The sequence below is a fragment of the Diaporthe citri genome, assembly GCF_014595645.1.
Source record: "Diaporthe citri strain NFHF-8-4 chromosome Unknown scaffold_6, whole genome shotgun sequence".
Lineage (NCBI taxonomy): Eukaryota > Fungi > Ascomycota > Sordariomycetes > Diaporthales > Diaporthaceae > Diaporthe > Diaporthe citri.
This window is the reverse complement of record NW_025064851.1, coordinates 3,809,475-3,831,185: the sequence shown is the minus strand read 5'-3', so window position 1 is coordinate 3,831,185 and position 21,711 is coordinate 3,809,475. Positions and strand designations below refer to the sequence as shown.

At 56.9% G+C, this 21,711-nt stretch overlaps 5 protein-coding genes across 5 annotated transcripts; 3 read left to right on the top strand and 2 right to left on the bottom strand.

Annotated features, from left to right (window-relative positions):
- Window positions 1–3,989: 3,989 nt before the first annotated feature.
- On the top strand, window positions 3,990–5,701 carry INS49_013002 (uncharacterized protein; the record flags this gene model as incomplete). Its single annotated transcript, XM_043173704.1, has 2 exons — window positions 3,990–5,320; window positions 5,407–5,701. 2 exons carry the CDS (start codon window positions 3,990–3,992, stop codon window positions 5,699–5,701), a joined length of 1,626 nt encoding a protein of 541 aa, XP_043023001.1.
- A 540-nt stretch (window positions 5,702–6,241) lies between these two features.
- Window positions 6,242–7,423, bottom strand: INS49_013001 (uncharacterized protein; the record flags this gene model as incomplete). The annotated part of the gene is made up of 1 exon (XM_043173703.1): window positions 6,242–7,423. One exon carries the CDS (start codon window positions 7,421–7,423, stop codon window positions 6,242–6,244), a length of 1,182 nt encoding a protein of 393 aa, XP_043023000.1.
- A 2,857-nt stretch (window positions 7,424–10,280) lies between these two features.
- INS49_013000 (uncharacterized protein) lies at window positions 10,281–12,572 on the top strand (the record flags this gene model as incomplete). The annotated part of the gene is made up of 4 exons (XM_043173702.1): window positions 10,281–10,395; window positions 10,454–10,470; window positions 10,571–10,681; window positions 10,746–12,572. The coding sequence occupies 4 exons, from the start codon at window positions 10,281–10,283 to the stop codon at window positions 12,570–12,572; spliced, it is 2,070 nt and encodes a 689-aa protein (XP_043022999.1).
- A 3,108-nt stretch (window positions 12,573–15,680) lies between these two features.
- Window positions 15,681–19,823, top strand: INS49_012999 (uncharacterized protein; the record flags this gene model as incomplete). Its single annotated transcript, XM_043173701.1, has 7 exons — window positions 15,681–15,825; window positions 15,914–16,572; window positions 16,673–16,795; window positions 16,865–17,117; window positions 17,281–17,778; window positions 17,972–19,493; window positions 19,550–19,823. The coding sequence occupies 7 exons, from the start codon at window positions 15,681–15,683 to the stop codon at window positions 19,821–19,823; spliced, it is 3,474 nt and encodes a 1,157-aa protein (XP_043022998.1).
- A 398-nt stretch (window positions 19,824–20,221) lies between these two features.
- INS49_012998 (uncharacterized protein) lies at window positions 20,222–21,052 on the bottom strand (the record flags this gene model as incomplete). Its single annotated transcript, XM_043173700.1, has 1 exon — window positions 20,222–21,052. One exon carries the CDS (start codon window positions 21,050–21,052, stop codon window positions 20,222–20,224), a length of 831 nt encoding a protein of 276 aa, XP_043022997.1.
- Window positions 21,053–21,711: the final 659 nt, after the last annotated feature.

The window sequence follows — 21,711 nt, the reverse complement described above, 5'->3', positions numbered from 1 at the left end:
GGAGGCAAGCCCCAGATGGCCGCTAGTCCGTCTGGGGGAAGGAGAAAGAGCGGCTGGCGGGCAGGCGGGTCCAGATGTGGTGCAAATGTGCAAGCGCGGGTGGGGCAGGCTGCCAGTACCTGCAGGATATGGATACTAGAGGTGGTGATAAAGTGGTCCCTGAATTGTGCAAAAGGATCGGCAAGCCTGGCGGCCCCAGCAGCCCTGGCTTTCCAAGGTTTGCAGACGTCGGCTAGGCCTCGAGTGGGTGATGCGCGAAAAGAGGCAGGCTCACCTGAGCAGCGCTGGCATCTGGGCGCGTTGCGACTGCGGAAATTCACCTCGTCGATCGGAGCGAGAGGCGGTGATGCTACGGCAGGAACCACAGAAAACCACAGCAGCCATAGGGCACAGTAATCGCGCAACTTGGCAGCTGGCGAGGATGCCGCGCTCTTTAATCGACGCTGGCTGAGGGCAGAGGACGATAGGCATTGATTGTCGACGACGACCAAGATAACAGCAACCTGGGTGCCGATCTCTAATCATATCTCATCTCACCTCACCTGACCTGGCTTTACCCGACGAGTTTCCTCACCTCACCTCACCCCGGCTCCCCCACCCTCCTCCTGAGTCCTTTGGGTCTTGACAGTGCCTACCGCTATTCTTGCTCCGTCCCGTAACTAACACCCAATACCAAACAGGCTGTGCGACACGCGCATTCGGACGACGTGTTGCTGTTTATGCCCGTAGCATTGAGCCGTGCGCCAAGTCGACAATTATAGCCACGCAGCCGTGTCAAATATACAGACGCGTAACAGGTTTCTTTTTTCGGGCGTCGGGCGGCCTGGCCTTGCCTGCACCTTGGAGGAATTGACTCCACCGCTGCCGCCGGGTGCGTCGCCGCATGAACCAGGGCACACGATGGCAATTGGCGGCCCGGACGATTGAGCCCTCAGTCTCGTCCAACGGGTACCTTGCAGCGTACGCAGCCGATGGAACGCTCAAGCTCAAGCTCGCGAACTCCAGATGGGGTTTCTGCTCGGGCTACCTGCCTCGCTGAGTTCCGGACTCCGCCAATGGATGAAAAACTCTACTTGATGATAATCATGTACACGCGTAAATGTAAACCTCGAGTGGGCTGGCTGCATCATCATGCTCACCCCTCACCCTCGCAAACCCACTCTAAAACCGGCCAGAGGCATTCACGAGGGACGACCGCCGAGTCAGATGGCCAACGAAGACATACTCATCGGCACTCAGGTAGTACTCGATCTTGACAACGGATCAGCCCTGGCCGGTGTGGTTGCAGCGGCCCAGTGGGCTTGGAGCTTTAATTTCGTCGCCCCGTCCATTCATCATTTCCACAGCACTTCTCGAAACGCTTCAGTTGTCATGTGGATGGGATGGAGCAGGCACGCCGACGTGCACAACTCCAATCAGCCGTTTCAATACCGGGCGAACCAGAATCCAATCCACCGCCGTTGCCCCGACTGCCTAAATCCCGACGTGGTCATGAACCAAGAATCAACACGGCCAATGTGGCGCCACAAGAGGACCCCTAATCCCCTTTCCTCCATCCCGCAGAAACTGCAATCTCTCTGAGTGCCACTTTGGGAAGGCCCCCAATGTCGACCCCGGCGCCGATCCAAAGCCTGCCCGTCAATCAATCCTATTCTCCATCACTCTACCATCAAATTCGTTATCAGGTCATCACCCTAAGCAGCCCCAAGGAAACCCCATTTGTCAAGTGATCGACGATCCCCAGCATCTCATTTGCATTGTCGAGCCAGCCGGTGGCTTCTGCACCCGATGTGTGATTCCTTCGTCTGGGGGAACAAAGCTGGGGATCTGGAAGCTAAGCTTGTCAGTCGGCCTCGAGGACGGCACACAGACCTCGACCGCTCGATCTCGTGGCCTCGAGAAAGTCAAATTAGACAGACACATGCGGCATCGGCTCTTTCGGAGCCACCGTCAGCTCCTCGGTCTATCACGCAGCCCATCACCCATCGGCTCCCACAAGATTTGGTTCAATGTTATTCTATCGACCGGCGCCCTGCTAGTGCTGGGCACGGGGAGAGCACATGGTCAAGCCCGCCGCCTGTTCCCGGAAAAGAGATCTACGTTAACCTCGAGCCAATATGACGCAGAGGTCAAGAGCGTCGGCAGCGACGGGAGTCAACATCCCCCTACGGGCACCGTCAAGTGACGGGTCCAGAGCGGCCGTATCGAGGACGCTCCGATGAATTCGGTCTCATCTTCACCGGGGATTGCGGTGCCATCATGAAACACGGTTGGAGCGGCACCCACGGATCTGTAGTGGGTAAATGAACACCGGCGATCCAGCAGCTAGCCGTGTCGCATCGACCGCCGTCGCCCCAATTCTCCCGGGCATTTTATTCCACCCGCTGCTTCAGGTTGGGTTCAGCCAGCCTTCCAGATCTTCCGGGTGTTCGGCTGTCCAGGACAGCCAAATGCGTGCGGGCTGCATTGAAATGTGGCATATTATGCATGCAGTCTTCAAGTGGAAAGAATGGTGGATGCAGTCATGAGCAATATTCTCGTCGTGTTTTTTCAAGAGGCGACGGACCCTGCGCCGGCTCGCGAGGCTCCTCCAATGCCGCAATTGGTCTCAAGCGACGATGCTCATGGTTGGCCGGGCAGGAGTGTTGTTATCTCTGGCATCGAGCTGCCGGTCGGTCTACGGTCAGCATTCGTGGTGGACTTCCTCTCGTGGAACTTACGCGGGGGAGGGGCACATGCTGTCCCGTTGTGCGAGCCTTTGTGACACATCATTGTCATTCCTGCAGACGGGGCCTGCGGGTGTCTAGATGCGTTAGAAGCGCCGCCTTCAGGCTCATTCTGCTATCAAGGTACCCGAAAAGGCCCGGCGTCGATGCTTGGCAATAACGAAGGAGCATGCTAGTAGGGATGGCTAGTAGTGAAATTTCTGAGCAATGAGGCACAGGCGGAAAAGGTCGTGAGATTGACCATTGCCTCGGCCTTCACTGCACTTTAAAAAAAACCCGAGCTCATCAGCTAATCGCAAAATCCGTGGCACATGGATTGGTTTGGCAGCGGTTGATTCTGCTGGTTTCGAAGATGTCGGATCCTATATACAGCAGGATACCTGCTTTCGAAGCAGTGGGCGTCTAGCCTCCTTTGGCTTCGCCCTGGTCCTCTTATGCCGAGGCTCAGAGCCACACGCCTTGCAAAGCAGGCGAAGACTACGTCTCTAATGGAAAAAAGAATCAGTGTCGATGGGCTGGATTGCAGCGTGGGATTTACAGTGCACGAAAACTTGACGAGTCCATGTGCCGTCCGCGTTCAACGTCGGAAGACGGCAGCGCACGGCATAAACATTGCTATGAGGCCAAGCATTTCACTTCCAGCTTATCCGTGATTGTGCTGTCGTACACAGGCAGTGAACGTTCTCGCTTGCTTGCAGCTGCAATGTTATGCAGGTGCAAGAACAACGGGCTGTTCTACCCAATGATGTAGTACTTGCTGGCTGCTTCGGGAAATTGGCTGGACAATTGTCGCGTGCTTCGCTGGCGGTCTCGGTTAGCGTTTGATAGCGGGATCTTCGGATCGCTTTGCCTTCTCACCGCCTGAAGCTTCACATGCAAGATTGAGGGTGATAAATATGCTTTGTCCCGAACGTCTTTCCCTCGTTCGTGATCAGTCTTAACGTAGTTTCTTCAGTACTCGGAACCAATCAGGTAGTAAGAACAGCCACACGTTCACAGTCTCACAACATCTAGATATCGATCGCGCTTCCGGGCTGCGGTCACAAGAAATCGTCAAGACGTTTTCCAATCTCCTAAACTCGTAAGTTCACTCTCAAAATATAAGTAGCTGCGCGAGATCTTACTGACAATCGCAGCGTCCACCACCCGTACGCAGGAGCCCGTTGTGCCTCTCGAGGAGGGAGTACAGCGGACTCGCCCTTTACTCATTAAGGGGCGTCATCACAACGCGCAAATCAATCAAGCCCTTGACCACGAGTCATTATGGCGCCGCACGCCGAGGAAGCCGCTGCGGGCTTTGCGTACGGGAACGGACAGGCAACCGGCAATGGAGTTCGCCATGGCACCGACAAGCAACCTCTTTTCATGGTGAACTCCTCCAATGTCAAGTACACGGACAGTGAGATCTTGTCCAAGTACACTTATCGCACCACCAGCGTGGCAACCGCCGACGATGGAAGCTACACGGCCACCCCGCAGGAGACCGTGTACAACTTTCATGTTGATCGCAAGGTTCCCAAGGTCGGTATGATGCTCGTTGGTTGGGGTGGGAACAATGGTACCACTGTCACTGCGGGAATCATCGCCAACCGCCGTGGCCTCGTGTGGGACACTCGTGAGGGCCCACGTGCTGCAAACTACTATGGGTCCGTCATCATGGGCTCAACCATGAAGCTGGGAACTGATGCTAAGACAAACGCGGATGTGAACATCCCGTTCCATGATGTGCTGCCCATGGTGCATCCGAATGACCTGGTCATCGGTGGCTGGGACATCAGCGGAATGGACCTTGCTCAAGCCATGGACCGTGCCGCTGTTCTGGAGCCTACGCTCAAGGCGATGGTGAAGAAGGAGATGGCTGAGATGCGGCCCTTGCCGAGCATCTACTACCCTGACTTCATTGCCGCGAATCAGGAGGATAGGGCTGACAACGTCGTCCCTGGCACGAAGGCTTCCACGGCGCATGTTGAGCAGATTCGCAAGGACATCCGTGACTTCAAGGCTCAGCATGGCCTCGACAAGGTCGTTGTCCAGTGGACAGCCAACACGGAACGCTATGCTGACATTGTCCCGGGCGTGAATGACACTGCCGACAATCTGCTCAAGTCCATTGAGCAGGGCCATGAAGAGATCGCACCGTCCACGGTCTTCGCCGTGGCGTGTATCCTTGAGAATGCCCCCTTCATCAACGGCAGCCCGCAAAACACCTTTGTCCCTGGCGCCGTCGCCCTTGCCGAGCGCCACGGCGCCTTCATCGGAGGTGATGACTTCAAGTCGGGCCAGACCAAGATGAAGTCCGCACTGGTCGACTTCCTGATCAACGCGGGCATCAAGCTGACGTCCATCGCGAGCTACAACCACCTGGGCAACAACGATGGCAAGAACCTCAGCTCGCACAAGCAGTTCCGCAGCAAGGAGATCTCCAAGTCCAACGTCGTCGACGACATGGTCGAGGCGAACACGGTGCTGTACAAGAAGGGTGAGCACCCTGACCACACCGTGGTGATCAAGTACATGCCCGCTGTCGGGGACAACAAGCGCGCCCTGGACGAGTACTATGCCGAGATCTTCATGGGCGGCCACCAGACGATTTCGTAAGTCTCCTTTCTGCCCGCCCTGGATTCCCCTCTGCATTGCGTTTGTGAGTAAACGAGTTTTACTGACGGCCCCTCTCTGGCAGCATCTTCAACGTCTGCGAGGACTCCCTGCTGGCCTCGCCCCTCATCATCGACCTCGTGCTCGTCACGGAGATGATGACGCGCATCCAGTGGAAGACCGAGGGCGATGACGGCTACAAGAGCTTCCACAGCGTCCTGAGCGTCCTCAGCTACATGCTGAAGGCGCCGCTCACGCCGCCCGGCGCCCCCGTCGTCAACTCCCTGGCCAAGCAGCGCGCTGCCCTGACCAACATCTTCCGCGCGTGCGTCGGCCTCGAGCCCGAGTCCGACATGACCTTGGAGCACAAGCTGTACTGAGCTCCCCCGGATGGTGCAGAGGCTTCCGTGTGCGGATGCCTTGGTTGTGTCTCGGCCATGTTTTCTCTTGATCGTCAGTGAAGAGACGTCCGGGCACTACTCTATCGTTACTTTCTTCCGATGCGGCCCACCGGTGCAGTCTTGCACAATGGGCTTAGCTCACCATATGTGAAGCCGTGTTTCGCGGCTATTTTCAGTGTCTGCTTTTTATTTCCTCGAGTACGGCCTACTCTATGAGTGACCTATCTCGATGATACTATCTTAACACAGAAGAAAATATACCAACAGTCTTTACCGAGAAATTCTGCTACGCAACAGGTTGCAAAGATGCATACTATCGTGTGCTGCTAACAATTCGAACCAAGCAAGCAAATAGTTGGCGCAAACTTGCCGTCTTTCGCGAACCGAAGACAATATACGTGTTTATGTAATTTAATGTAGGTCTCTGTTTGCTAGCGCTGCTAATTTTGATACGATAGACTGTCTTGGTGAGAGCATATGTTACCCATAACGAATTTGGACCCCAGGTCGTTCATTGGCCTACTCCAGTGTTTTCAAAAGGGTGTCGAACTCCTTCATCCTCTCCAAGGAGTGAGCGAGAGTGGGAAAGGCTTCTGCTTCTGGCAGCTCATCAGGCTCACCGGGAGCGCCGTTGTCCCACCATTTGGCAAACCGCTCGTAAATCTCGCCCGTACCTCTCGCGCGGAGAGGTATTTCCTGCTGCCAGTCCTTCCACTCCACCTCCACATCCACCACCTTATCAGTCTCATGATCGTGGACCTGGATCTGGACGGGCTCGCCGTACGAGTCCCCTGAGAATATATACGGTCCAGAGGGACTCGTCAGTAGAATCTCCCCCTTCTCGCCGTTGATGCTCCACACGAAAGCCGGCTGTCCCTTGAAAGGCGGGCCGAGCCTGAACGTGACGGCGAGCGACGCTCCATCCACAACGTTCTTCTTCCCGGGCGCAACCCTCCCGTTAACCGCGAGGAAATCCGGCACATCAGACCACACAGTCCTCGCCGGAGTACCATCGGCTCCTAGGATTTTGATCAGCGGCCGCTGGACCTGCATTGTGCTGGCGGCATCGCCGCCCTCCCACTCGCCTAGCACGTCGTGTATATAGTCGATGACGTGCCCGAACGTGATGGTCAGCGGGTTGCCGCCCATGCTGCGGTCCGCGAAGTAGGCCATCCCCTCGGACAGGGCGTCGCGCGTCATGATGTTGGCGAAGACGCGCGCCTCGCTGCTCAGCACGCGGCCCACGCGCCCGGACCGGACCAGCTCCTTGAGCCGCAGGACGGGCTGGCACACGCGGCCCTGGAGGCCCGCGACGCTCCTGGCGGACCCGGGGAGGCCGGCCAGGGTGAGCGCGCTGGCGTACCCGGACGCGATGGGCCACTCGACGAAGGCGGCCTTGCCCGCCTCGAGGGATGGCCTCACGAGGGCGACGTGCGTGTCGACGCGCGTGCAGCAGACGACAAGGTCGACGCCATCGTCCGCGGCCAGCGCGGCAGGGTCGCCGTGTGCCCTCACCGAGGCCGGGAGGTGGAAGTGAGCCCGTGCCGCCTCCGCGGCCTGGACGCTGGAGTTGAGGAGAGCTACGATCTCGTAGTGCTCCTTAGCGCGGGGGAGAAGGAGATATGGCAGGTGTCCCTCTTCCGCCCATGAGGTTATTGCGCTTGCTGAGAGGCCGATGATCGCGACGCGGATGGGAGCCATACTGGTTAGGACTGTTGCTTGGTCCAAGGACGATGGAGGTAATGGGGCGTACTAGTAGACTAATCACTTATCGTCAGCAGCAGGGTAATTTCGCAGGTCTAAAGCGGGACAGAAATGGTTTAATATTCGTGATTTGCGTGTAAGTCAACTAGGTGGTGTCACACGTCGCTGTCTACAATGCAGCTTACAAATTACTCCGAAGGGGGTTGGAATGACACCACCCGCTGCCAGTCGGCCACACCAGCTTACAAATGTTGTCAATAGGCCGCCTTGCATTTGCCGATGTGATAAATGCAGTAGATACTTGTGTTTCTACCTCTTCTTGGATGCCGTAATTCAATTCATGTTACTTCATTGAATTGAGTGGCGACTATCCTACCGATTTCTTCACAATACGATAGACATAGGTTCGATGTACCTTTTCTTGGTCAAGCTCACAATGTGATTGCAGTAGTTTGTAATTGTCAAATTTCGATACAACACGACAGCATCGTAGCATCTTATTTCAAAGCCCCAAATGCTCTAGCCCGATCTGAGTACGTCTTTCACGAGGTGTCATGGCCCCAGGGGGATCCTTCAACGAAACACTCTGGCCCGGCTCGTCTTTGTATATAGCTTCATGTCATGACGGTGGTATCTTGCTGTTGGCAATGAAAAGGCTGAAGGTTTGACACTTCAAGAAGGACTCTTGGCTCATCATGATCTAGTTGGAATCACTGTCGCGGCCGACGCTCTTGGCCTGGCTGGAACCCTGATTTAACTATGGCGTATACAGTCCACAGGTGCTTATGGATGTGTGCTACTCTCAGAATGGCAGCAGAGTCACCCATGTTTCCATGTCTTGTATTAACCCTACCCTTCGGTTTACAGGTCGTTTCCGGAATTGGAAAGCACAATCAATAACCAGCGACTTCGATATTGCCCAATGGTCTGTATGCCAGCATTGGTTATTACTATGATATAATATTACCCCATAGTCTGAAGGACAAGCCGTAATAATATCCACATTCATTCATGCTGGCCAAATCAAAAATGAACTGGAAACGGGTTGTTTAGAGCATGTCAAGATAACCATTTCATTGTATGGGCAATGAGAACATCTAGATCACAATGCTGAAGTCAGAATGGCCTGTGCGCCAAAAGAAATATGCCATATCAGCTACCTTGTCTTTCCAGGGTTCCGACGATGTATTTAATGTCACTTGGGGGCATCTTACTCATCCCCATTGCGGGCCTAACATCTTCGCCGTCCAAGTCGAGCCTCCTCACCCGGGAGTTGTGAGAGCAAACACAGAAGTTAATTCTATGTGGAGGGGTAGTGAATGGTGACTACATTGGTATCGAAAGTGAGCTGTCGTCGGACGTCAAGATACAGGTGGAGTGTTGTACTCTTCCTATACGGAAGTCGAGGCTTCCCATTTTGTTCTGCAGTGCTGTGGTCCTCCCGGTCCACATTTTGACCCGACTCATCCGCAGAGATGGTAAACAACTCACACCAGACCAAGCACGCTACAGTTGGCGTGCCATGATAGGGAAGACCCCACTTAGGTGCCTATGAGGTAGCAAAGGCTGTGCTAGGCCTTGAAGGGCAATAAATGGCGATAACAAGGAGAGAGTAGCTTCGGCCGTACTCTTCAGAGGCGGCTGCGTGTCAGTCATAGAGACAAAAGTGGAGGTATCTAGTGTTCACACGGTGGTGTGCTGCGTCAAGTGGACAGGACAAGACGGTCATTGGCCTAATGTAAATGACCGTGGACGTTCTTCTATGGGACCTGACTCTGGAGTGATCATGACTGAGGGATGAGAGCCACTGGCTTTTCGTCCGCCTCTAAACCTCTGTCTGGACTTTGACGACGGGCTGTGGCCATGATCGTGTCAGTCGTGGCCGCTCCGCCTGAAGCAACAACAGAGAACAATCTTGTGGGTCTGTTGTAAATAGATACTGGCCCAAGCAGTGGGCTACGGAAGATTTGGGCTTCAGCAAGTACTGTAGCCTGAGCTGTGACATTTAATTAATTGAAGCATCGTGAACCCCTTTTCCGAACTCGGCGGAAGTGGCCCGTGAGCAGATGCCCAAAGTCCACGGGCACTAGCAAATCTGGTGCTGTGGTCCTGGGCTCTAGCTTTGCACCCTACAGCACGCTTAGGTAGCGACAGCCCACTATTTCCTCGCCCACCGCAGCGGTCCATAGTCCCAGCTTGGCAGCTGGAAGGCCGCCGTCCCAAGGATTGCACCGTTGGCGCCTCCCCCATGTTTCGCCGGTCCTTCGCTCGGTTTTCGCGATGGGGGGTGGTGGATGGGCGGACTTAATTGAACAATCCACCGCGCGGCCGCTCCTTTTCACCCATCTCATCTCCCATTCACGAATCGGCCTGCATTCACAGCCTGGAGGCTTCTTGACGTACATTCCTTCACTCTATTTCTCCGTCACTGCACCATTCGTTTGCTGCCTTTTTTCTCTTTAAACTCGCCCCCGTTGGTGTGGTCCTGTTGGTTCCATCCCGCCTCCAGATCGCCCCCTGTTCTTAATATCCGATCCTAATTCCGTATGAATCGCCCCTGATGCCCAAGATTTGATTGGATTGACGTACTATGTATGGGTTCATACGACTGCGCCCCTCCTGTTGTTGCTCCTCTCCCCGACGGCACGGTGTACCGCTAAAACGAACCGAGTCGGCTTCCAGCACACCCAGACAATAATCCATAATTGTACCACCACTACGTACCGGTATCCCATCCCGTCGCGGTCGAGCTCTTCGTGTCGCCATCCCGAGCAAGGCTCCGACGCCTTAGCAGACCGCCTCCACACTGCCGATTGCAATTGGCCTCGCGTCCCTTCCTGCAACGACCGTGAACATGGCCGGTGCCCTCAGCAAGCGCCAGCAGGCTCGCAACGAAAAGACCCTACAGGACCTCGTCCAGAATGTTCCCGGGAACAACCAGTGCGCAGACTGCCAGGCGCGGAATCCAGGTTAGTCCCGGGTCTCTGTGTCCCCCGGATGGCCATCACTAACACTCGAGACACGTAGGCTGGGCATCATGGAGCGTACGTGCGATCCCCCTCGACAGCGCCTCGACAACCCCTCGTCACGCGACCGACACGCTTCTCCCCTCTGTGCACGTCTCTAAATGCTAACATGTGGTAGTTGGGCATCTTCCTGTGCATGCGATGCGCGTCGATCCATCGCAAACTCGGCACACATATATCCAAGGTTAAGTCGCTCAGCATGGACGGCTGGTCAAACGAGCAGGTCGAGGTAAGCCCAGAAACACGCTCTCCCGTCACCTTGTTGCGGGCGTGCTGATTGACGCCGGGAGCAGAACATGAAAAAGGTCGGAAACGTCTCATCGAACAAGCTCTACAACCCCGACAACAAGAGACCTCCGATCCCCGTCGACGCCGACGAAGCTGACTCTGCGATCGAACGGTACATACGATCCAAGTACATGAATCAAGGCTTCGCCGCCGCAAGAAGGCACCACACCGGGAGCACGACATCTGATGAAACGCCTCCTCCTTTACCACCGAAGAACACGGGCAAATTCAGCTTCCGCTCTGCCTCCTCAACGTTCCCGCTCTTCAGATCCAAGAAGGATGTTGGCCCACGATCAGCACACTCAAGCCCGCTCCCTCCCCACAGTCCAGAACAGGCCCATCGACCAAAGGTTTCCAAGGTTTTCGGTGCTAGTCTGGGCTACGACAGCGACGACGACATGCACAAAAAGCTGGCAAAGCTGCGGGAGCTAGGGTTCACAGACGAGCGCAAGAACGAGGTCGTACTCAAGGGCGTCAACGGCAACTTGGAGAGGACAATAGAGTCTCTTGTGCGGTTAGAAGGTCGATCACCTTTGGCTAGCCCAGTGGACGAGTTCCCGAGTGTCATCCGACCGCCAGCGTCGGCCGGAGGCCGTATTGGTGGGTTAACAGTGTCTCGGGCAGAGACAGCAAGGCCCATGTCCGCCTCGAACAACCCTTTCGACATATCTCCGGTTCAGCCCATATCGAGCCAGTCGACGGGAAATATGGCAAACCGAAATCCTTATTACAGCAATAACCCGTTCGGCCTGACGGCTACGCAGTCGAACGATGCTTTGAACCAGGCATTCAACAACATGTCACTCGGCGCTCCACAGCCGCTGTTCCCTCACCACACCGGCGGTCTGCCTCAGCAGCAGCAGATGATGATGAGCCAGCAGTCTATGCAGCCGCCAGTACCATCAATACCCCAGAACTATTCTGGCAATGTGTTTGATAGTAACCCCGCATACCCTCAGCAGGGCCAGCAGCCTGGGTTGCAGCCTGCGCAACCTGTACAGCCCATGTATACTGGTTACAACCCCTTCTTGAACAACTCGCAACCAAAACCACCACAGCCTCAGCAGCAGCAGCAGAATCAACAACTCGCGTCTCTTAACACTGGTTTGATGCCGACTCCTACAGGTGGTGCCTACGCCAATAATCCATTTGCGCGATCTCCAACCCGCATGGCCACGCCAACATCGCTGGGACAGATTCCGGAGCAAAGCCAGCAGAACTTCTACAGTTCTCCTGCACAGCCGCAGCCACAGCCGCAACAGTATCAGCAACAGTATCAACAGCCGTATCAGCAGCAGCAGCAGCAGCAACAACATCAACAGCCGCAGATGAACAACCCTTTCTTCCCACAGACTGCGATAGCCGCGCCGGTGCCGCAGGCTCAGTTCAACCAGTTTACCCAGTTCAGCCAGCCTGTGGCCCAACAAGCACCGCCGAGAGCAGACAAGGCATCTATCCTCGCTCTATATAATCTCCCACAGCTTGCGCCTCAGGCACAGAATAACAACCTTGAGCAGCAGCAACCCCAGCAGCAGGCAGAACAGCAGGCAGAACGGCAGGCAGGACCGGCATCCTTGACTCAGATCTCGAACCCCCAGAACCAGGCCATGAACCAGGCAGATTTGGGGGCTTCTATGACGGCGGCCGGTAATAAGAACCCCTTCCTCGGTGGGGCTGGGGCACCACAGCCAGCTGCGGCACAGCCTTCAGGCATGGACGGTATGGTGGGAAACAGGAGCCGAGACAGCATGATGGCACTGGGGATGGAATGGTCCAATGGGCGGCACAGTCCGGACGCATTTGCGAACCTCAGTGCAAGATCGATGCGGTGACGAGACGATGGGAAACATGGGACGGCAAGTGACTAGTAATGGACGTGTAAATGAGGCTGTATGATCAGGGTCCACCAGTCCAACCGCTGTAAGTGCGGAGACACAGGCGCACGCGGGGTTGGCTATGTATATACCTCCATCTTGGTGTGCAAGAGTTGATGGATAATACTGTACAATATTGACCCAGGGTACCGGGTAGGCAACATACCGTGTGGAGAATCGATAGTGACGGCGATCTAGTCTAGAGCAGCGGTCTAGACCCTCTGCTGGCAGGTCGCACCAATGCATTCGACTATCAAGAACGAGAGAGAGACCGGAGTGCCGTGTGAGGCTCTGCTGCGCCGGCCTTTTGGTAGATGGCTCGCTCTCCTCGACCCTGCTTGAGCAACTAGGCGGGGACGGCACTGTGTCTTAGCCGCCCTTTGTGGCTCTCTCTCTGTGTGTGCGTGCGTGCATGTGTTCCCCGAGCCTGTATCACCAGCGCTTCCGCAGGAAGGTTCGGACCAGGAAGGAGCATCTGCGGTCCTCCTGTCGACAGCCTCGTTGATGACGAGATGTCCCCTGTGTCACAGCTGCTGTCTGTCTGCACTCAAGTACGAAAGCATCTGCATGCATGCACGCAAGCAGCGCATCGCAGCGCAGCGCAACTGAGGCGGGGCATACCCGGCTCCTTCCCTAATGGAGGGCGGTTCCTTCCCATCATGGGGTTCACCAATGGTGGTGGCGGGGGCGTTGAGGAGGCTCTGCGCTGATCGATCGTGACTCTCTCTCTCTCTCTCTCTCTCTCTCTCTCTCTCTCTCTCTCTCTCTCTCTCTGTTTCTTGCACACTCTCTCGCTGGTTACACCCCCTCCGATCTATCCCCATGAGACAGCTCGTTGGTCTCTGTCTTTCCCGTGTTGCCGTCTCCCGTTGTATTGGCTGGGGAGGGCCATAGGAGCTGATAGCCTCACCGACACGCTGCATGCAGTCAGCTTCATGCTGGGCGAGTTGCTGCGATTGCTGGCGACCAGTAAGTGCCGTCCTCTTGCCGTGGACCCGTCTGACAGTAAGCCGATGGTCACATCCTGCTCGGTGCTGCGCCGGACGACGGACGCACACACGGCTCTTTTATTCTCCCTGGGGCTTCGATCTAAGATTTTATCTGGTCGTCTGACAAGCAGGCTCCTTTCGCGATGTCGCCCCGCCGTGGCATACCAGCAGCTCTCCTTCAAGGCGGCCACCCGTCCTCCCGGTGTGATCCGGTGCGATCGCCACGTCGTAGGTCCCGTCGATACCCGGTGCCCCACGAGGAAGTCTGCCTTCAATCACTTGGCTGGTTGAGGAGGAACGCGTTACTAGATATTACGACTTTGCTGCCTACTCGGCTGGCCAATGTTTTGTAGTATCCGCAGCTTACAGGGATACCAGAGGATCGACGGATGCTAGAAAAAGTGTATACCGATCTAGATGGTCGGTCGCCAGCAGATTGCTCGCATACGAACTGTGCCGTCATCCACACACTCTCTCTCCCTCTCTCCCTCTCTCAGTCAAGTACCTCGTAGCCTGACTGTCTGGTCTCTGCATGTGAGATGAGATGGGTTGCACCTCCAGCTGGGAACGACACGCAGGGATGATCCCGTCCGACCGACCCGTGGAAGACTGGGCGCCCCCACGCCTCGCATCGAAATCCGGGGTCATCAGCTGCTCGGTCAACCGTACCGCCGATTCGACACGCTGAGAAGCTCCAGCCCGGCTCAGCCTTATTTCCACCCACCCCCTTGCTCCTTTTGGCTCACCACATTGTGCATGCCGGCGACACGGTTCGCTCAGGAGTGCAAACCTTGGGACGCAATATGCGGGAAAGCAGAACGCAGGACGCAGAAGAGCACGGCCGGTCTCTCCGTCCGTGGCCAGTAGCACCCGGCGAAGAGGCCCCCAGTCGACCTCTCACAAAACACACATGGCTTGGGCTGTTACATGCCACCTCCCTCCTGCCCATCCATTTCTGCTGCTAGTCTTCCCGTCGCCGACCACCATTCGCCGTGGCGTCTCAGTCCTTCATGCAGTGTTTCCCTCTGCGTGTGTGTGTGTGTACGAGGCACGATGACTTCTGCCCCCCTTCCCCATCCCCCCCCATTTGAGCCGGATGGGCTGGCAGGATGGCTGCTTTTCGAGACTGCAGCTTGGCTAGAGCTGCTGTGGTCCTCCGTTGCTACCGTTCCTCCCGTCCCCTCCGCCTCGTCTTGCGTGTCTGCTGATTCGGCTCCCCTTGTCAAGTCTGTTTCTTCAGCCTCTGTCGCTTCGCTCTCCTCTCACTCTGCTCCTTTGTGTCGCATCCTTCCACCTGGTGGCTTCTGCTGTCTCACACCTCGTCTCTCGTCCCGCAGCCAAAGGCTAGCTCATCAGCAGGAAAGGTGCAGCCAGCGTCCATGGAGGGAGGGGAGAGGGAACCACTGCCTTTACTCACCCCCATCCAGTCCTTCTTCCGGATATTCATAGCCTCATTCGTGCGCCGCCTACTGCGCGCAAGTTTAGGCTGCACCCGCGAATCATATGTATGACGAGATGCGAGGTCCAGCCGCTGCAGCCTTGTCGACCCGTACCGGCCTTGACCACAGAGCTGACCTGACCAGACCTGACCTGAATAAATCTGGCCCCCACATGTTGCGTTTCCTCTCCCCCTGGTTCCTGGGCTTCTCCTCTCTTCCAATCTCAAATAGCTGTTTTCTTCCCATATTACATGGCACAATAGACCAGAGGCCTATTGACATTCGGGTCCTCCGCCCTCTCAAGTGAAGGAACAAGGCTGGAGTACTGGGGGACTCCGAGATCTGCAAATATTTCCTTGGAGACATGCAAGTCCGGTCTTGAAGCTGGAGGATTTATTGTATACGTCTATTGGTCCATCATCATTCCTCTCCGCCTCGCACAACGCGGCGACGCCCCCTCGATCATCCGCCGTGGTTCGCTCGTTGCCTCGCCTAGCAAGCAATAAAAGCGCACATCGTTGCCCGAGGCTGTTTTCAACCCCAAGGCACACCCAGACCTGCCGTTCTTGACGCCAACCTGCCAGTTTGACCACAATAAGAGAGATTGCCGAGGGTGCCACACGACTTGTAGTTCCAGTATGTCGGTATCGAGCTCGTCCGAGGATGATGGACCACGCCCGGGAACCTCCAAGGGCGACAGGCGGCGGCGTCCCCAACCCAAGACACCACAACAGAAGATAGATGACTTTTGGGACAAATACAAGACCAAGGCGCCTGGAAAGGGTAAGTCGACAACATGTCACCCGGCTCCTGAGAGGTCTCTTGACCTTGGCCGCCTTGGCCCAGACACGTGCTGACAGCCTCGACACAGCTACTTCCATCATTCCTCAACAGAATGACTTCTCTGAGCGCGCAGCTAAACGGGCTTCGGCTAAGTGTCTCGGCCCGGCCAAGACTACTCAACAGTCCTACGAGGACGCCGCAGCACAGTGTCGGCACAAGGTCGCCCAGATCGTCAAGGAGTGCCGCCGGGTCAACCAGAAGTACCGTGATCCGCACTTCGACCTGGAGATCGACCTCAAGCTCAACCGGCGGGACTGCCTGGACTCCCTGGACAACGTCAAGGACGACGACCGCAGCGACGACTACATCCGGGACCCGCCGCTCAAGGACCGCGACCACCAGCAGCCCGGGTCCGCCACCAGCGTCATGGGTATGCTGGACCGCATCGACAGGGAGAACGCCGCGCTACCCACAGACGGAGATGGTGAGTCGAAGCTCCGCCCTCAGGCGGTCAAAAGAGTCGTAGACATATTCGACGACCCTAAGTTCTTCATCGATGGCCCCACAGCCCACGACGTCCGCCAGGGCAGGGATGGCGACTGCTGGCTTATGGCCGCGCTGTGCACCATCAGTAACAAGCCGGGTCTGATCGAGAGGTGCTGCGTGGCGCACGACCACGAGGTTGGCGTGTACGGCTTCGTGTTCCACCGGGATGGGGAGTGGTTCAGCGAGATCATTGACGACAAGGTGAGTCCGTCGTAGGTGCTGGCTCTGCTGAACCTGAAGCAAAACTCCGCGTATCAGAGGCCTGGGTCATGAACGATTTGACACTGACACCTGCCCGCAGTTGTACCTCACAAAACCGGACTATGACGAGCGGTGCTTGGAGCGTATGCTTTGGGAAGACCGAGAGCGGGTCAACTCTGAGGAGGCGTACCGCAAGATCTATCAGTCCAACAGCGGCGCTTTGGTAAGCGGGCCATTTCCAGCCCTTCTTCGTTCTTCCCGTCTGTGCCGGATACTGATCTTGTCGCCTTAGTATTTTGCCCAGTGTGAAAATCCGAACGAGACGTGGCTCCCGCTCCTCGAGAAGGCCTACGCCAAAGCCCACGGCGACTATTCCGCTATTGAAGGCGGCTATGGGGGCGAGGGGATTGAGGATCTCACCGGCGGCGTGACCTCTGAGATTTACACGACCGACATACTCGACAAGGAGCACTTCTGGACTGAAGAGCTGATGAAGGTCAATCAGGATTTTCTGTTTGGCTGTTCCACTGGTGTCTGGGGTCGCGGTAAGTGATCTGTTCCTATGCATGCCACGTCCGAGGCTCTTGCTTTCTTCTTCGATCAGGTGGCTCGGAATTTCCTTCCACCCAGTGTGATGATGCTTTGTGTGTTCTTTTGCAGGCCTGGCAATAGAGAATGCGTACGATACTGACAGTTCAACGTTTCAAGGCTGGGGTGAGCGCAAAGGGATAGTGGAGCTCCACGCATACTCCGTCCTCAAAGCCCGCGAGATCGACGGCGTGCGCCTCGTGCTCCTCAAGAACCCCTGGGGGAAGCACGAGTGGAAGGGCGCATGGTCGGACGGGTCCAAGGAGTGGACGGCCGAGTGGCTGCAGAAGCTCGACCACAAGTTCGGGGACGACGGGTCCTTCTGGATCTCGTACGACGACCTCCTCAAGAAGTACCAGGCGTTTGACCGCACGAGGCTGTTCGACTCGAGCTGGAAAGTCGCGTCGATCTGGACGACCCTCAACGTGCCGTGGACGCTGGACTACCACGACACAAAGTTCGCCTTCTCGCTCCTCAAGCCCGGGCCGGTCGTCATCGTGTGCTCGCAGCTCGACGAGCGCTACTTCAAGGGCCTCGAGGGCCAGTACCGCTTCGAGCTGAGCTTCAGGCTGCACAAGTCGGGCGAGGAGGACTACGTTGTGAGGAGCCAGGGATATTGTGAGTCTCTCCAAACCTCCGATACTCTCCCCTTTCTGCCTTTTGAAGTGCCTTGAAAACCTTGTCTGGTAATGTTTTATGGGGCGAGGCTCTGTAGCCTTTTTTACGTCGTGTAAAACATCACTTCATGTACCTTTTCAGCCAACTCTCGAAATTGCCATAGTGGAGTTTCTAACTTACAATTGTTGCATAGACCGCATGAATCGCAGCATCAACGTGGAGCTCGAACTTGAGGCGGGCGATTACGTCGTCGTGGTCAAGATCGACGCATTGCGCAACGAGGGGATCATGCCCGTCGAAGATGTCATACGAGCCTTTGCCAAGGAGAGGAGGGAGAAGCTGCTCCGCATCGGGTTCGCGTATGACCTTGCGCACAGCAAAGGAAGGATTATTGAGACCCCCGAGGAGAAGTCCGCAAGGGAGAACTATGAGAAGAAGAAGCGAGACAGGGAGAGGAAGAAGATGGCCAAGTTGATAATGAAGCAGAGGGAAGAGGAGCGCAAACACGCCATCCGGCAGACAATGAAGAAGAAGAAGGCGACTGAGAAGGCCAGAGCCCGCGCGAAGGCAAGAGACGAGAGACGGCAGGCGAGAAAGGAGGCGAAGGAGAAGGCTGAAGAGGAACGGAAGAAGAAAAAGGACGAGGAAAGATGCGCAGACAAATCACCTGGTGGAACCACGGCCAGGGGCAATACCGCTTCTGCCAAAGACAAGGGCACGGAGGGCACGGAGGGCACCAACAAGCTCGAAAATAAAGACAGCGAAGGTCAGGCTGCCCCAGGTGACAAAAACGGTGCCAGACTTGAGATACCATCCGACGATAAGAGCGTCGCAGAGGGATCCAAGGACGGCAACGATTCGAGCACCGAGCCCGGAGATAACACGCCTGCCTCGAGCACCATGTTTGAGAGGACACCTGTCGAGATCGAGGAGACACAGGAAGAAGACGCGTACGTAACAGCCGCCGAGGAGGAAGGGGAGAGCCAGCCAACGACTTCCATGGAAGCGTCCAAGGGAGAGGAGCCACCTCCGACGCCCAGGGCTTCCCAGCCCAAGCCTGAGAAAGCGGCCCCCAAGCCGTCTGCAGACAAAGCAGGGCCACCGCCTCACATGCATGTGGACATCGGCGTGCAGACGGGCCCCGGACTCCCCTTGCCCCCGAGGACCCCTGGCCCACCACCGGGCTATCTCTACTCACCGCCGCCACCACCACCACCCCGTGTTGCAGTATACGACCACCCTCGCGGCCAGCGCCACCACTTACCACCTCATCTCCGCGGCATCCCCTACTCCTCGATGCGGCCGCCGCCACCGCCGCCGCCCGGCGCGTCCTCGTCGTGCAGCTCGGACGCCTCGACCGACGACGGCATCGAGGACCTAGATTCGATGTCCGAGGTGAGTGAGCACGAGATCGACCTGTACCTGGAGGCGCAGGACAAAGCGCGGGCCGCGGCGGCGCGGGCGGCCAAGGCGAACCAGCCCTCGAGCCCGTCGCCGCCGAGCGGACCGACCTGTGAGGATGAGCTGAACGAGTTCGAGAAAGACCCGTGGAATGCGGTTGGGGTCTTCGGGCTGAGGGTCTATTACAAATCGGAGGGCGGGAACGGGGACGACGACATTGTGAAGCTCAGGGTGGAGAGGCCGAATCCGTGGATGTGGGAGGACGACAGCGACGATGAGGCGGACGACGAGAAGGAAAAGGGAAAGGGGACGATGTGAAGGAGGCCAAGGAGGAGGCTAACGAGAGCCAGGTGCTTGATATAGATGACAGTGGAAAGGACGCCGTTGCTGAGAACGTCACTGCCGAGGAGAAGAAGGAGGACGAGAAGGCGCTGGAGGGGGAAGCCTCGGCGCAAACAACTCTCGACGACGTGGAGGTCGTGAGGCAGGCGGGCCAGGGCGAGGTTGACAGCTCCCAGGACACCGAGACTGGCAGAGGGACTGAGGCGCCGAAGGCTGAACCTGTCAAGCTGCAGGTCGAAGCACCTACCAAGGAGGCGGGGACGGACAAGACAGTGATTCCTGCGGGGACGTCCGGGACGTAACTGGTTTGGGGGTGATGGCTTGTGACTGGGCGCGTATGATCTTCGGATGCTTTTTGGCGGATACCCAGCTCATGTTTCTGGAATAATCTCCCTTACAAGTGTGTATGAACTCGGCTCGATTGAGTATTGCGTGTCTTCAGACAGGAACTAGAAGTCAGCTTTTTGTAGTGTACCCAGCCTCATGGTGACCGTGACCGGGAATGTGAGCATCAGACTTGCACCTGAAAACGCTGATTCAAGAGCACTCGCGGACCTTTGAGTCCTCCAGCGTTGGATTCCAACATGGATTCCAAACGGCCGGGACTATAGCCAGAGCATGGAAAGGAGGACCTTTCTGCCGCTTCCGCCTGAGTAGCGAAACGCAGTACGGGGATGCTTCTCATCTCCTCCGCCCCTTATTAACCCAGACCGTCCAATAGCCCATCCACTTTCCTCCTCTCCTCAACCTCAACATCATCCACAATCATAGCGTCACCATCGCCAAATAAGTCGCTGTCGTCATCGTCCCGCCCGGCCTCCTTCTCCTTCAACCTCGCGACCTTGTCCCCGACGCGCACGAGCAGCATACGCATGCGCTCGAGCTCCTTCTCCACCTCGCCGTCGCGTGTGACGAGGTTCTCCTGGACGCCACCCAGCGGGGCGAACGAAGACCCCTCGTCATCGCCCGCGCCGTCGGTGCTGCCGCTGCCGCTGAACGGGGCGAGCAGGGCCCTCATACGGCGCAGCCGCTCCACGCGCGCCCGGGCCTCGTCCCTCCGCGCCGCCAGGCCCCGCAGCCGGCCCGCGAGCTCGGCGTAGCGCTCCGCCTCGAGCGGGAACGCCGCCGCCTGCCTCTCGGACTCCCAGGCCGGGGGCAGCGACGAGATGACGCCCGCGTCGGCGTAGTCGGCGCCAACGTTCCTCCACCTGTCGTCGTCGTCCTCGTCCCCGTCACCGTCATCATCATCGGCGGTGGCGGCGTGGCGTTCCCCGGCGCCCAGGTACAGCTTGTCGACCTGCTCGGCGACCTGGCGCGTCGCCTGGGTCGCGTAGACGCGCCGCGAGTGCTGCTGCAGGGTGTGGTTCAGGCGGAAGAGCGCGTCGTCGACGGCCTTCTCCGACACGGCGGCTGCGTCCTCGTTTGCGCGCCGCCAGGCACGGCTGGGCTGGAGGGGCTGTGAGAGGAGACGCGTCTGGGTGGTGATGAAGTTTTGCTTGAGAGTGAGGATGGTGGGGGCCGGTGGCGCCATCCTGGAGGAAAGTGACGGATTTTGAATGACGCGTTGATTAGAGAGTTTCCTGGTTTTCTGCAGCTTTCGAGCGCGACGAAGTTATATGGCGGCGTATGAGCCCAGGGACAAGGTGTTGTTGAGCTGAGAGTGGGTGGGTCGGCACCAGTACAAGTGTCTGTAGAACTCAAAGCCAACACGGGCGCAACTATGTCACGCAGCCCACTCTTCGACCCATCCAGACCCCTTGATTGGTGCAGCTCTGAGCTTCATTCAACGTCAGGTATGCACGACCCTGCCAGGATGATTGTTTTTTAATACTGTCGACATGTCATGATCATCGATTCTGAGGCTAATTGCCGAGTGAAGTTTCTGTCGACTTCTTCACTTTTTTGAGAGAGAATCTGGTACACGAGTCGCCCGGAGGCAGTGTCGACTGGACCAAAACTGGAGCTCCACTGAGTCGACATTGACGGGCTCCTGACTGCCTCCGTACTGCTTACATGTAAGAAGATGTGCGATGTTCACTTTGACAGAGGTGATGAGGTGCCCAGTCAGCTTATCGCATGCTGCCTATCGGTTGCTGTTGGCTTTGGTGTCGTTGGTCCATGGAGGATTTATGGCTTAGTATGACGACTTCCGGCCCCGGACGCCGCTCATCGCTTTATCTTGACTTTTTT